The following is a 15,993-nucleotide window of genomic DNA, read 5'->3' as shown; positions in this document are numbered from 1 at the left end:
ATCCTAGTATTGTATGCACCATATACAGTTGTGTGTGTAGGCCTTAGGTTTCCCTAGCTGTTGGGCCAAATTTAATATGTAACTCAATTTAATACAATATTTGTAGTAGGGGGTCCCCGCTTCGTCTCTCTTTCAGCTAAAGGGTCCTAAGCCTAGAAAACGTTGCAGACTCCTGGTCTGAAGACAAATAAATTACTTAATGGTCCGTATTGGCAAATGAAATGAGATTATTATGTGTGTGATGGCTTGAAACATAGCTAGTTAACGATTGACTTGCTAGGGTTTTACACCTGTGAAGTTGTCTATATCAAGAAATTAAGAAAATTTAACTATAAACACAGACCTGAAACAACGCGCAGGCACCCTTCTCAATATGGGGTTTAAGATCAGGCAGTAAACAAGGAATCATTTTAAGACCAAGTATTGTATTCTAGTCATATCCTAAAACAACATTTTCCAATAAACTCAGCACTAACTACTTGAAACGCAGTAAGCCTGGAGCTTCTGGAGCCACAGGGCAACTGTCTCCTTATCTGAAAACATCAAACAAGACCCATGAATTGTACTTGAGTGGCAGCAGATGTTTCAGAGCTGGATACTTTGTTTTTTTTATGATTGTGAAAGGACACAGAGAGGGGAGAATGGGAACTGTGATTTTATTAGATTTACTGTTTCAGTTTCCCATTGGCTGTGAATAAATTACTTTACAGTATCTTACGGGGAATAATAAGACCCTCAAGCCTGTGGTTGGGTCTCTGAATAACGGTTATCTACCACACGGTGGTAATAATGCACTTCATGTTCCCACTAAAGGGGATCCTTCCCCCTGCCTTTATGTATGTGGAGTGGTATGACAAAAAAACAAAGTCATCTAAATGATTTACTAAAAAAGATACTATTTATCTTTTCCAGTTGTCTTATTTCTTTAACTGTAAAAATGCCCTTAAATGGCAAATTTTACCCCTCAATAATTTGTCTGTATGTATCATTTATTACCGTGAAACTAAACCAATACAATTTATTTAAAGAAAATAAATGTGTAATAAATGTATTGTTTCATGTGGGTATGGATAGGATATAAATTAGTTTATCTGAGGAGATCATTCAGGGCGCAATTGAAACAAATGAAAGATAAAGTGAATCCAACACGAGTTTTTCTTTTAATTGTAAAAAGACTTTTATTACATTCTTAAATCCACATATTGTATCACCAGTGTGCAATAACACTTTACTGTGTTAAAACCTCTTGGGCTTTATATCCATAACATATCATAAATTATTTCTTATTAAAATCTATATTGATTTAATAATAATAATCTTAAAATAGAGTGAACATATAAACAGAAGAATCATGACAAAAGAGAAACTTTTAGGGAGACATCTTTAAAAACGCTCTTTAAAAAAATAGAATTACATCTCTCCAAGACAAAAAGGACACTAAACTGATGAGAAAAAAACAGTACACATAGGGATAAAAATGAAGAAACAAAAGATCACAACAAAACCAACACAAGATTCAGAGATTATAATCCATCTTTTATATTTATTTTACTATATTTCATTTTTCTAATATCCTATTTCATCTATGACTCCAACTCAAAAAAGAAACGTTTTGCAATAATATTAGACATGGGTAAAATCTTTGATACTTCTGAAATCAAACATTCACAAGAATATGTACTGTACACAGTGATCAAGGTTTTAAGGTCTTCTATGTTGGTGCAAGGTGTCTGGCTAGCTATGACTGCAGACACTGTAGGACAGAGAGCCCAGCTATCTCCCTGAGTAACGCTAAACGGAAATGTAAGTGCAGATCTTCGCTGCTGCCCCCTGGACAGCTTTTAGGCCTGCAAAAAACTAAAAACTATACTGAATACTTTCAAATCAGCATGTCTAACATTCTCCACACACAAAGTATTGCACTTTGTTACAATCTGTAAATGTCGTCTGTCATCGGGTCAGCTGAGAGCCGACCTGCAAAGTGGTTGGCTGTGTATTTGGTACATTATATTCTAAATAACAACATCTGTCGTGCTGCGAGGTTAACTGTGCTGGAGTGCTTCTGAAAATAACAACGGCAATAATGGCAACGCAGGCCCAACATTCTGAGAACAATGGGAAAGACATTATTGCACAATCCCACCATGCCACTGTCTTACGTACCCAGCAAAGGGTACTATCCCTTCATACTATATCAGATAATGTATGGCGAACAGCACTGTCCCAGCAGTGCAAAACAAACCAGATTAACTGGTTTATTAAATAGAGCGAGACATCCAACATATGTCGTGTGATTGTCTTAGATAAAAAAAACAGCATCGATTACAACTATTCTTTAGCTTCTTTAGGACACAACAGAATGATGCATATACAGAAATCCAATATGTCCCCCTACTTTGAAGAAAGAAGTTTCATCCGGATACACCCTTGTGTCTCCGGAGACTTTACTCCGGATAGATCTCTATCTAAGTAGGGCTTTCTGGACCTAAAGGCATAAACTGCTCTCAAATGACAGAAAAGCAAACAGAGAAGACGGCCTCAGTATTAACTAGATCTAGCGGTTCAGTTTGCTTTTTGTCTTCGGTCCAGTTTTAAGAGCATTAAACTATATTTAAGGATAGTTTAGTTCATCACTGGCCTTGAATTTTCACCACTTCTTGTTATCTTTTTGAAGCTCTTTAGTGTTTATGCTGAAATTCTAACTCAGGGGGGTAGCTGATGGCTCTGTCAACCCTTCGCTCTGCCATGTAGTGTTCGAAGAGGGTGAGGTAGTAAGGGAGTGGGGGAAAAGGAACAGAGGATCTAATTATCCAATCAGAACACCTTGGCTTCGTGCAACAGAGCAGTCTGCCTCAAACAGTAAGAGTAGTTGCAGACAGTAAATCCCCTCTAACTGATGTCTAAGGAGCTTAAAGAACACGATCACCCATGAATCTACTTTCCATTCTTTGCCCCTCGTCCAACCACGCATGGTGGAAATGTGGTCAACTGTCACGTTTCGACAGCAAACTCTCAGTTCATTTTCTTTCTTTGACCCCAAAGTCTTTTGAATCTGCTGGTTGAGACTGGTTGAGAGGGTGTGGGCGATGGCACTCTTCTGCGGAGAGGGGCGGAGGGGCAATAGTTCCAGATGCTCTTCCATAGAGAGAGCACATAACCCCAGCACCTTGTTCACACAGCGGGAGAGTGTATCTAACATTTCTGACTGGTTTAACATAAGTTTCACAGATGGCAGTCTGAGTGCGAACCCGTAAAATCTTGTGCCAAGAGTTAATTTTGGATTCTAACACAGACTCATAAGTGCTGATTATATTTCCATCCTAGAACCCCAAAGTTTGGGTAGGCAGTATCTGTTTGAGAGACCTGAGCACAAGCACATCACCCTCCTCCTCCGTCGGGATGAACTCTTGCCTACTCTTATCTTACATGATCATATAGGTGTTATATTATATATACTGTATATACGAGGAGCATCTGAGAATACTTTCAAAACATCTCTGTGATTCCCTCACTGTCTAAGTGGCATTTTAGGGAAAAGGTATGAGGGCTGAGGTCACTGATTGCATTAAAAAAAAGAGCTCACTTACGTCAGTGTCTGTGGGTGTGCTAATAAAAATACCTACAAAGATAAGTGCTATGTTTTGTGCTCTGTGTGCAAGAGTTTGTAGGTGCACGGCGGCAGACACTCTGAATGTTTGCCCTTGATTCACGCGGTTTTAAAAAACGCTGTTTGTGAGTTTGATCATGGTCCCTTTAAACAGTTTGTTCATACGTTACGAAACTGCAAAATATGGGCGCTACCGAAAATATTGAATGAAAGAATAAACCGTTGCTAGATTGACAACTGAAACAGGCATCGTTACTGCAAACCTCCACACAGTGGGTGAGGATTTTAGGTATATACATTCTATATCAAGCCCAAGGCTGTGCCGAACGGTAAAGGGAAAAGGGGGTACATTCAACAAAAGCTTACAGGAACTGTGAGAACAGTGAAAGTCAAATTGAACTTGATGAGAGGTTTAAGGTCTTCTCATAAAAAAATAGTTTTGAGAATACAAATGACGTAGGCTACTCTTTGATAAGTCCCTAAAAAACAGAGGTAACATGCTCTGAGTACCCAGCAGCAGTTCCTGTAGTGTTACGTTGAAGCTGAATGGACTGGCTTTCAGGGCAGTGTGAGCTTCTCCACAGGGTCGGGAGCTCGTAGGTGAGAGGAGTGTGTCCTAAAGTGTAGCGTGCAGGATTGTCGTTGAGCTGCTGGTTGGTTTTGCCTCAGCTGGCTGCCACATTTCTTTTTACCTCCCCCTGCCTAACACCTCAATGTCTCTATTTGAATCCTGCTGTTTGGGTAAATGGTGTTAGCCCTCTGTGGAGTCTGGGAAGGTGATTTCACTGCCAAAAACCTCCCTATACAGAGGAGGAAAGGTATACGCTGTCTCAGGGTGGACCAGACGGAAAAACTCCAGTTTGTCGATGTGAAGGTTGCAAATGGACTTCATGATGGGCAGCTTAGACACCATCTGGCAGGGAAATACAGAAGAAAAAGAATAATGAAATACCAGTTAAACATTGTATTAATATAGTAGGGGAAAAAAGCAGCTTGGCACAGTGATGCAGAAAGCTCTGTACCTTAGCGAGTTTCTCTTCTGATGCTCCCTCTTTTTGTAAGCAGCGCTGCAGAGCCACGTACACTTTCTCCTGCAACTTCTGTATCTTGTGAACATCTGTCAGCCAGGGTCGGTCTGCGGGAAATTAAAGTGACAAGATGGTTTCATTAGTGTTATCATGTTGCCAATTTGAAACGACACCTAGTGACAATGCTTTACAGAAGTAGAAACATCTGGGAGAAGAATACACTATGCACTGAGCATTACATGCGTTGTTTTTTATGGAGATTTACTTTTGATTTGGTTATACTTAACATAACTGCTGATCATGTTTCAAAGCAAAACACATATATTTTTAGATTGATTTCCCTAAAGGCAGCCGTTGGCTTCACAACACAATGAAAACGAGTTTGCAGAAACAATGAAACGGAGATGAGTGATGCCCTTTTTAAATGTCAAATGTCTTAACGTTGTATGGTAATGCAGTTGTCAGCAGGGACTCTTATCAGTCTTCAACATCCAAGATTTAACAGTAGGCTGCCATTGCAGTGAAACGCTATTTGTTTCATCTCTGTGTGAGCTGATTTTCATATTCTGCTGTAATGAACTGAAAACAGTGGCTGGCTGAAAAGTAAGAATGTAAAAAAATGTATGTTATGTATGTAAATGACAACAACCTTATACAACCTTTTGTTGCTTTAGCGTGCATTAATTGGGGAGTTTCACACCGGCACTAAGTCAATACCCTGTCAGCGCAGGACTTAAGTGTTACCATGGGTGCAGCATTGTTGATGCAGGTATTTTGTGAATTTTGTGCAACATAATCTGTGACAGTAGCACACATTAATTCGTCTTTATTTGTAGGAAGGTCTGGATAGGATGCGCAAGCTGAGTTGATGAAAATGTATTCATGATGTGAAGAAACTTTATTTTGCCTCTTTTTACAAAATGCAGTCTGAATAATGTGAATGATGTAGTACTAAAGAAATATGGCAAAAGTGAAACGTCATGATCTTTTTAACATTGTAATAAAGAAGCAAAGACTAGAAATTTCCATTTGTCACTATAATTCATAATTAATCCCACACATAATAATTAATTAATCCCACTCATAATTATCCTTTCATCTCTTACACATGAGCACATTGTTGAATAGTGACAGTGGAAAGCGTAGGAATGATGTTTTGTAATTTTTAAAGAGGCTACCCTCTATTATGTATGTAGGACATCAGTAGCTATCAGTCTGTAGGTGTTAAACAGAAAACTCACAAGATTTAATTAATTGTAAATAGCCCTGCTTTTGTTTTTCATTTAAGCCACAAATAGATTTATCTTAAGGGCATCCAAATTGCAGAGAAACCTTAAACTGTGCTGGTAAACATTACAGTTTACTACAGTACAGGCAAAGAGCTCTGCAGGTTTATTTCACCAATTTATCACGAGTGTAAATACTACAGTGGGCAAAACTCCATTTAGTTAAAGAAATATAATCTCACCTGGTGAGAGCAGCACAGCAGCACTGAAGAGAGCCATCTCTTCCTCGGACATCTGTACACGACTCAGGCTTTTAGCTAAGTCAAACACTGAATTCACAAGGTCGTCACAGCCTACAGGGAAGGATAAAAATAAAGTAATCATCAAAATAGAAACTACTGACTAAGGTGATTTTGAGAGAGAGAGAGAGAGAGAGAGAGAGAGAGAGAGAGAGAGAGAGAGAGAGAGAGAGAGAGAGAGAGGGATGTGTTGACTCACCAAGAGCTTTGAAGAGATGAGCAGTGGCAAACTTTCCATCGAAGAGCAATGTGTTACTGATGGGGTTATAGGCCCGACACATACGGATCAGAAGAACATCCATGCAGCCTGTGGACAGAGAAAAGAAAAGAAAATGCAGCGGTAAGATACGTGCCACATACATATTTAAATAGCTGCTGAACGAGTTACAACAGAGTAAAGAGCTGCACACTGAAAACAATCCTTGTAAATTATGTAATTAAGCTCTGAGGGTAAAATTAGATAGAGAAATACGTGCAAAATTCAATTAAAAAAAAAAAGAATACCTTCCACAAAAATGAAACATGCTCCTCTGATACCAACAGAGTACTTATTTAAATGTTCCCCACTTGGAAAATAAGTTACATTATCATTGACACGATGCATGATTTGCAAGGCCTCCCTTTCCTGATCATATAAAGTGAAACATTCTTTACTGACAAGGTATAATTTGACTTAATTTACTTTGAAAACAAAGCTTTGTTATCATCACTGTTGATTAAGTGTTTATTTCAAGAATGTGCTTCTGTGTGTTTCTATTAAAATACCTTGGGTGCCACTTAAAGTCATTACTCTACCGTTTGGGTGTCACTGAAATAGATCACACAAAAGGCCTCCGCGGCCTTATGAGAAGGCGGAAGGAGCAGTTTGATTAAAACAAGGCCAGCCAATCTTCAGAGGCACCTTTTCGAGTCACTCTGTCTGCATGTGATACTTGACCTCTGTGCAGTCATCTACCACTTGAGGGTAATATACTGTTTACACATCAGGCTGTCAGTCTTGCTGGGGGCACATGTCTTGTAAACAGCTCCTGACTTTTGTGTAGACTTGAGCATACATTGTGTGTGTGTGTGTGTGTGTGTGTGTGTGTGTGTGTGTGTGTGTGTGTGTGTGTGTGTGTGTGTATATATACTGGTGTTATGCACTGACCTGCTTTGAGGAGGATAATCTGATCATTCTGACAGAGATCCATGAAGCCAGTGATGCGCTTGGCAAACTCTACCACATACTGGATTGCGTTGGTGATGTGAATGGCACATTGTTGCCACATCACCTCAGCTGTCTGAAAGAGAAAAACAGGGAGGCTTTTATAAGAATTGCAATACACTGGTTTGTTTCCTGTTGACTGTTGGCTTATCTAGATGCTGGTTGACTGATTTCCCCTGAAGACGTCCTGACCTGCAGCATGTTTGATAATATGTGCTGCATCTCATCTTGTGATGTAAGCTATCTTCAACAACCTTGACTAGTGAGACAAAAAGCCAGTAGAAGATGTGTGATTACAAATGTTTGGATTTACAAACCCCACTGTAAGAATCGACTGTGGTGATAATAAGGGAACACTTGTCTTTGTTTGAGAAAACTTACAGTTCATATCTGTGCAAGGTAAAAAAAAAAAAAGTGAAGAGATTCCTCTGTGAACTTTGTACAAGAGGACAACATGACTGTTCACTGTTATGGTGTGAAATAATGTTTTATGTGTAACTTTAGATTTAAACAGTTTTCAATAAACATCCTTCTTTAGGGATGGGGAATCCAGTACCAGTACCAGTGGAGATCGGTTCCACATAGTCTCTCAATTCATCGACACAGATAATAAAACCGTTGCATTGATGCTAAAAACCTGTGTAGGTCTACAAAGAGTCACGCTGATAAGCAGAATCAATCCTGGCATTGGTATCAATAAAGTCTTACCATCCCTATTCCTTTTTGAAATGTGTATTAATGTCATATTATTGCAATAATGTGTCATATATACCTTGGTCTGGTATGAGCGTGTCTCTTCCGGGCTATACAAGGTCCACGCCATTCTCTTTAGCTCCTCTGTGCTGTACTGGCTCGTCTCAATATGGGACTTCAGCACACTCTGCGTTATACGCTCTGAACAGGGGGAACAGTTTTTGCAATGAGATTAATGCTGTTTTCCAGATAGATGTAAGGTTCAACCAAACAACAGCAGTAGCCATTATACTGACCTATCTCAAGCAGGGAGCAGCCCTCAGGCAGCGGGTTGAGAATAGCATGTGAGAAGAGTCCAGAGTCGTGCAACAGCTGGTACTCATGCTTGATGCTGTGGTTGCCATCTACAAAGTCCAAGTTGGTCTGTTCTGGTGAACTCTGAGAGGATGAGCTGCTGCCCGCACTGCCGCCCAGCATGTCCAGGTTACAGTAGTCTCCTCCATCCTCCGGGGTCAGCGGCAGGTCGAAAAGCAGGCCTTCTTGCAGCATGGTAATGTCGTCCAGATCACTGAGCGCAGTGCTGGAGCCTCTTCTGTACGTGCGACTGTGGTCGGCCATGTCGCCTTTCTCTTCGCGGACACCGAGCCCCGCACACTCCTGGGACTGCTGGTGCTTCTGGACCTCTGCATACAGGCTGTCACGCTGCTTTTTGGACATTCGACCAAACTTGACCGCTGCAACAGAACAATGTAAAGACAGAAATTAAACATTCAGTATGGTACGGTCTACGTCAAACGAGGATTGCATTACTCATTCAGTGTGATAAAGCAGTAAGTGGGAGGTGGAAACTCTGTGTTAATTAAATATAGATTGAATAGCTGGACTAACCATCGCGGCTCATGCCCAGAGCGAGACACTTCTGCAACCTGCAGTGCTGACAACGGTTACGGTTGGTCCGGTCAATTAAACAGTTCCTCTGTCGTGAGCAGGAGTACATAGCATTGTTCTGCTGGCTGCGTCGGAAGAAACCCTGCAGACAAAAAGGATAGAGATAAGACTTAGTATAAATGGTGATGACAACAACTTAAGCTAATTAAGTCGAATTTTGCCACTGTAAATGATGAGGGAGATGGGTGATAGCTCACCTTGCAGCCTTCACAGGTGATGACACCATAGTGGATCCCTGATGATTTGTCCCCACAGATTTTACACGGGATCACCTCTATTTGAGCTGGAGAGAGAGAGAGAAATGAACCGGGATAAATGAGTGAAATAGTGATAAACTTTTTACAGATACAGACCTCAAAATGTAGAATAGTTTTATTTTGTACTTTGTTTCATAGAAATAAATGAGTTTTATTCATAACACTGCCTTTTTTCGGTTTATCAGTTAATCGTCATTTTTTAAGCAAACTTGCCTCTCCAGTGTTACAGGTTTTTGTCTCAGTTTTACATCATCAACATTACTGAGTCTTGTGCTCTGGGAAACTGTGATGGCATTGTCTGACATTTTATAGACGAAAAAAATAGATAAATCTTGAAAATAATTGGCAGATTGATCATAAATAAAAATAATGGCTGCAGCCCTACAATGACGCAAATATTGTCAATACAACATCTCAGTTGTATTAAATGAAGTGGGCAGCCTATAAAAAAGTCAATATCTACTCCAAACAATCCGGATATTTTACTCAGACTCAACTCAAAAAGCAACCGCCACCTCGCATGTAACACTTTCTTGTGCAGGTCGACACTTGAATTTTCTCACAAGAAACTCAGGTTATTTCTTGACAGTCAAACTTTGTCTGTACATGAAAAGGTTTTAAATACACATTCATTTTACAGAAATGTAAAGAAACAAACAAAGAACTCAATGGATCCTGCGAGTGACAAAGTAAACTGCGTATACATCGTACACCTTGAGTTCATTGTGGAACCCTGAGCCTTCTTACTCAGGAACAGCCTGTTCTTTTCATTATGTTGTTTATCTAAGTAGCTGGGCCTCCACAAGCCCAGAATAGCAGGTCAATTGCATTAGCTGAGGCCCGGGGTTATAAAGTTTCACGTCTCTCTCTCACACTCTCTCTCTCTCTCTCTCTTCCTTCAGGATGTACAAAATGTTAGCAGGTTAACAAAGGCACACTGCTGTTCTGAACCCTCTAAGGTCTGTACTGTAATCCACAACACAAACTGCAGCTGACTACATACTGGGTAGACATTGTGAAAGATTTGATTTGGCTCTGGCAGCAGGGTTTGCCAAACAATCCCTAAACCACTTTTGTTAGGTCACAGTGGGTATTAGGTAACGCAGCAGCGGCTTTAACCAGCCATTACATCTCTCCAGAAAATCGCTGTTTTCTAAAGGCTCTTTGATAAACTATTCACAACCAACAAATCACATGAGTCACTCCGTGTGGGGAGAGATATGCGTCACGCAAAGAGGCAAAGCAAAAGAGGTTAGTGACTGACACTACCCTGAAAATCATAACCTCTCTCCCCCTCGACAAAGACTTTCTGTGCAGTGCAGGTGACAGATTTGAGTGTTTCTGTTGGGCAGAATTACTACTGGTCAACATAACTGCTAAGGGATATAAATAAATAAAGGGCAATGGAAAAAAAAATCCCTTTCTATTGCTCCATTTATCGCTCCCCCTCCAGAGCCTCACCCCCGCCCTTCAGCCTGTTATATAACTGCCGTCTGGCCGCATTCCACGAACACACTCATTCAAAGGTGGTTGTCTTGGCAACAGTGTGACGATCCTCTCTCACCCTCCTGCGCTACCATTGGCTGCTGAGTGAGCAGCTTTGTCTGTGATTTGCCGCCTCACCTGCCAGTCAGCTGAGCGGCACCATCGGGCCCAGAGAGCAGGAGCTGCTCCACTGACACAGTTTCTCATTCAGCAAAAATGGGGAGGTGCTTGTAGTGGTAGCATCACAAGCAGCTCACAAGGAACACAATCTGGTTTCTTTAAGGTGGAACCGATTCTGACTCAGCCATTAATTTAAGGGAGGGTAGCGCCCTCCGTTTGGTTTGGAAGGAAAACAATGTACGGTTTGATTCCCGAAAGAGGGTTGACCAGTTGAAACCGGCAGGGCCAAACTCCTTTTACAGCAACATCTGTAAATATTTCCTAAAACATCCAGTACAGTAAGCTGCAGCAGAGGCGACACACGTAGCTAATAGTAGATCCAAACTTGTTACAGCATGTCAAGTATTTGAGTGAAATATCATCTGTGTTTGAGCTAGACCATAACTCTATTTTTACTCTGGTGCAGTTGGCTGCCCGGAGATTCCTTCTGCTGTTCTTCTCTATTGGCAAATATATATTGCACAAATTACAGCTCAGCGCAGAGGTGTGCACAGTTTAGTGTAAATAACAGTGTGCAGTGCATTAATTAGAGTGGTCTCTGACAACTAAAGCGGTCTACTCTGCGTGCAGCGGAACAACACTTTACTTATTCTCATTCAGAGCATTTCCTTGAATATTTATTCTGAGACAGCATGCTCTCACACAAACAAGAAAAACACCCATTGAGTGCATTTGAATGCTATTATCGAATGTTAAAGGCTACATGTTTAAACAATAATTTGAGGATGTTATCATAGCTGGGCATTTTGACTCATATCATTTTACTTGGCTGGGTGAATACTAGCTTTGTAGTTCAAATGGAGCTTGAACACTACCTAATATAGTATGTGAATTACCAAACAGCAATGTAATGAACTCTGCTAAACTCAATCCATATGTGCTGATTTAAAAGTCCTGTCTGTCCGCGCTTATCTTCATCAGTGCTGTAAAAACCTCTGCCGGGGAGACTTTGCTCTCTCATCCCAGCTAATCTAACAGAGTGCAAGGTCCTATTTACCTTGCACTTCAGGTTGACTTGACATACTGTGTACTTAACCGACATTCTGAGGGATTTCTGGGGCCTCTATGGGGAGAACGGCATATATGGTGCATTGTGTAACATACTGTAAAGCTAGGTCACCAACAGAGAGGGTTTGCACAAATCAAATGTATTTGATTAAATATCCAGTAAAATTCTTTGTCGGTCAGTCTCTTTCTACACATCTCCCAATTCAGGGCCTCCTTAACCACCACGTATTTTCCATACAGTATGTGACCAAATGACTGCTTTTTCTCTCCTCCTCCCACTGACCTACCTAGAGAACAAGGATAGTATAATATAGCCTGACACTAACCCCAAACTCTTTAAAAATGCACTGCAGGTTAAGGTAATTACTCAGCAGATGCAATAGTCGAATGAGAGGTATTAGTGTACACAGAGTCCATCGCACAGGCCTGCATCGCTCAGTGGGTTCGCTGAAGGGATTTTAGAGCTGTGGGGTAACAGTGAATAATAACAAATGTGAAATAATTTCCTTTCATCTTTCTCTGATAAAGTCAGCAAAATGTAATGAGCGCAGTTACTTTCCTCACAATCTTGAGGTAGAGAATATTATTTGTATTTCCACCTGCACACATCCTAAAAAGGAGTCAGCCCAACAAGGTAGAAGACACTTTTACTTTTTGCAATTTTCACTTTTTATATAGTTCCCTTTCTTTTTTGCTGCATGCCTTTTGTTTTATTCTGTGGATTATCCAACTATCAACAATATAAACATGTGGACTTGTGATATAATACGATGTTATTCTGCATACCTGCACCTTTTCCCACTTTCCTTTTGATAAATCATTCACACGCCGAACAACAATGCAACGTCTGCCAAGGAACCAGGCTTCACACTCTGTGCCTCTGTAATCCCTCACCATTGATCAGAGGAGATAAAGTGCATTCACTTGATCGTGCTGTTTATGCAGCTTCGAGCCCAGACCCAAGTGGGCCTCTGCAACACAAGCAAAACCAGACGGAGGAATTCAGTGCACAGCATGTAATTTTGCATGCTGCTCCAGACCTCAGGAACAAATTCAGGACGATGCCGCAGCGATCACAGTCACCTTGAATCTGTTTAAATGTCACTTATCCTTGTGCATACTTTAAAAACAGATATGGCCAATCAAAATGACTGGAGATACTGCAAAGAAAAATATTATTTGTATTTAATCATTGTGCTGCAAAATGAATTGTCCTTAGTAGTCAAAATAGGCAAAAAATGGCGCCAACCTAACATCATAACATTTTACTTGCATACTAACATGCAGGCCGGGTGAAGAGTTATAGCTTTCGATAAGGGGAAAGGAATCTTAGCGTGCAGTTGTCAGAGAGAAAGGGCACCTTGACACATACTGTAGCTCGCTGTGAACTTCCCCAACAGATAGTGGCTTTGAGGCTGAGCTCAGCACAGCAGCAGACCTGGAGACTAGAGCGCCCTTTCCTCTTTACCGCCATCCTCGCTTTGATCCTGGCCTAACTGAGCTTCAACACAGAGCTCTTATGAGGCTTGCAAGCTCTGCATAAAATTACTCCACTGGGGCATAAAGTGTTTTATTGAAGTTTGTCCGTCCACCCAACCCGTAAAGCCACTTAACTCGGAGATAAACAAGTATGACAACATCGTTTGTGATTTATCAGAAATAAAGGTGACTCATTGTAATTAAATCTATATACTGCTTGTGATATTCACACTCTTATATAACTTGTGTTTTGGTTCCTTTTTAAGTAGTCATTGTGGATAATGTGTTTTTTTTTACAAAATGACACTGACAAGTCATGTTTGACTGTAGTGACACGTACTCTGGTTGATGTAAGCAACCTTAGCTGACAGAGGAAAAGGAGCTTAACTGAACCCTGCTGTGCTTCATGGTTACATGTTGGCTTGCTGTGCTCATATCCTGCTTGTCACAGCGGTGCATGGCTTTGACATCACAACACCACTTAACAACTGTTACCTGTTAAATCTTACTATTATGTAAAAAAAAAAAGAAATCCATAAATATCTGTGTCACAGAACTTCATATCTGTGGGGCCGGTGTGTGTGTATGGGTATATTCATATTTCATGCTTGAACATTAATGTACTGTTTTGGGATTTTGATGTACAAAATGCAAGGACAATAAATGGATTATACTAATATATTTGTATATGAATTGTGTAAGAAAAACTAATGCTAGGGACATTAAAGGCAGGCTCCTTCAGTGCAGCTCATACAATATTTTAAGGAAGAATATTCTGATTAATTTGAATGATCAACATTGTCTCATTAGTGATGACGCCAGACCATGGTCCTCCACCTCCAGACACACACACACACACATACACACACACACACACACACACACACACACACACACACACACACACACACACACACACACACACACACACACACAGTAATCCTCAATGACAGAACTAGGTCAATGGAGCACCTCCTCTCTCTGGCTCTCTCTCTGGCTCTCTCTCCCTCTCCCTCTCTCTTCCCGTCTCTCCCTCTCTCCCTCTCACCCCCTCACACTAAAAAAAAAAAACTCTGGCTGATGAATTACCTATTACAGTAAAAAACAGTTAAACACACCATCGGTGTTTTGGGGCACATTAAAACAATAATTAAAGATAGTATAAAAGCAATTGAAAGAAATGTCAACAGTTACACTGCAGAACTAATTGTTGGATCATACAAAAGTAATGCAAAAGTGTAATGAAATACAGCAAATGGGAGAAAGGGGAGAAAGTCTGAGAAAAGGGGGACTATTTATTCACCGTCAACAATCCCTGTCAACAGATTTTCTCTCGGCTTGACAGCCTCTGAATCACTCCGCTCCCCCCACCCCACCCCCTTCCTTCTCTCTTACATAACTGGAGTCACCGGTGAAATAAAGTATTACACAGCTCCACGATCCTCTCTTCAAAGGCCAAACTGAATAAATGCACAAAAGCCTTGCAGCTTATACAAATAACCTAAACACACTTATGTTTAGACTATGCGTATATACATTTATCTATGCTATAATAAAAAGAATCCACTATAAAAACACCCTTATAATGTGCTTATTAAGATTAAATATGTTGTCAACAACTCTTAATGTCCTTGAGGTGACAATATAACCTACAACCTAAATGTATGTAATAATCTGGTGTTTATTCCAGCGCGAGCCTGCAGCCTACGCACTTTGGTCGGCGTCTCAAAGCAGTGCCTTCACGCGCTAAATGCAACTCAAAAGTTATTTATAAACGCCAGACGTGTCCGGCTGTTCACAAGATATATTCTATGAAATGATTTTAAAATGTTCACAACTCACCTCTCATGTCGGCGGTGAAGTCAAACCAACTCTTCAAGTCATGCAACTCCAGGAGGAAACGAAGCCAACACACACTGAGAGCGACGCGCACTTATTTGCTCCAAACCGGAGCAGCTGGAAACTGTCACAACACCAAATCCTCATATGGATATTCTACCTTTTTCTTCAACGACTTTAACACGAATGAAAGCAAAGGTGCGTTTTTAGAAGTAGGCCTAATGTGCGTGTCTGTCCTCTCCGCGCGCTCTCACTGTTGTGGTAAAGACGCCTGCACGGTAATAAAGCTGCACCCGCTCCTCGGCTCCTCTCAGCTCTGTCCTGCTCTGAGTCCGCGGCTCGCTGTAACCTAGTTTCGGCGCGTGGACTACACATGATCCTCAGCCCAGCGGTCCGCCCGCCTCGTGCCCCGTGATCTTCGCGCGCCGCCCTCCGCGCGCTTTAAGGAGGTTCTCGCGTGCGTGGGAAAGTGTGGCAGTGTGTCAGTTCAGAGCGACCGTCAACCAGCGTGGGAACTATTTAATAACAAGCGCACAGTTTTATTTCCTGGCTTATTAGTTTCTTTAAATGAACAGCAGCCATGTTGTTTTCTTATTCCCTTATTAACAGGAGTGCATTTACAATTACAGATAAATAACAGGGCTGCACTCCAGGCTATACATTCTGGTACTGGAGATGTGTAAACAGACGTGTATGGGGCCTGTTTACATGTATGTGTGCATGTTTTCATAAACAACATG

General features: G+C 41.0%; 1 protein-coding gene across 1 annotated transcript; it reads right to left on the bottom strand.

The window, feature by feature from the left end:
• Positions 1 to 1,202: 1,202 nt before the first annotated feature.
• Positions 1,203 to 15,572, bottom strand: rorca (RAR-related orphan receptor C a). Its single transcript, XM_083911261.1, has 10 exons — positions 15,257 to 15,572; positions 9,203 to 9,288; positions 8,946 to 9,087; positions 8,354 to 8,791; positions 8,137 to 8,258; positions 7,308 to 7,440; positions 6,360 to 6,467; positions 6,104 to 6,214; positions 4,630 to 4,742; positions 1,203 to 4,520 (listed from the first exon to the last, which is right to left on the bottom strand). Exons 1-10 carry the CDS (start codon positions 15,261 to 15,263, stop codon positions 4,359 to 4,361), a joined length of 1,422 nt encoding a protein of 473 aa, XP_083767387.1. The 5' UTR covers positions 15,264 to 15,572; the 3' UTR covers positions 1,203 to 4,358.
• Positions 15,573 to 15,993: the final 421 nt, after the last annotated feature.

Source organism: Echiichthys vipera (assembly GCF_963691815.1).
Source record: "Echiichthys vipera genome assembly, chromosome: 3".
Taxonomy (NCBI): Eukaryota; Metazoa; Chordata; class Actinopteri; order Perciformes; family Trachinidae; genus Echiichthys; species Echiichthys vipera.
Note: the sequence above shows the minus strand (reverse complement) of the source record. Positions and strands in the feature narration are given on the sequence as shown.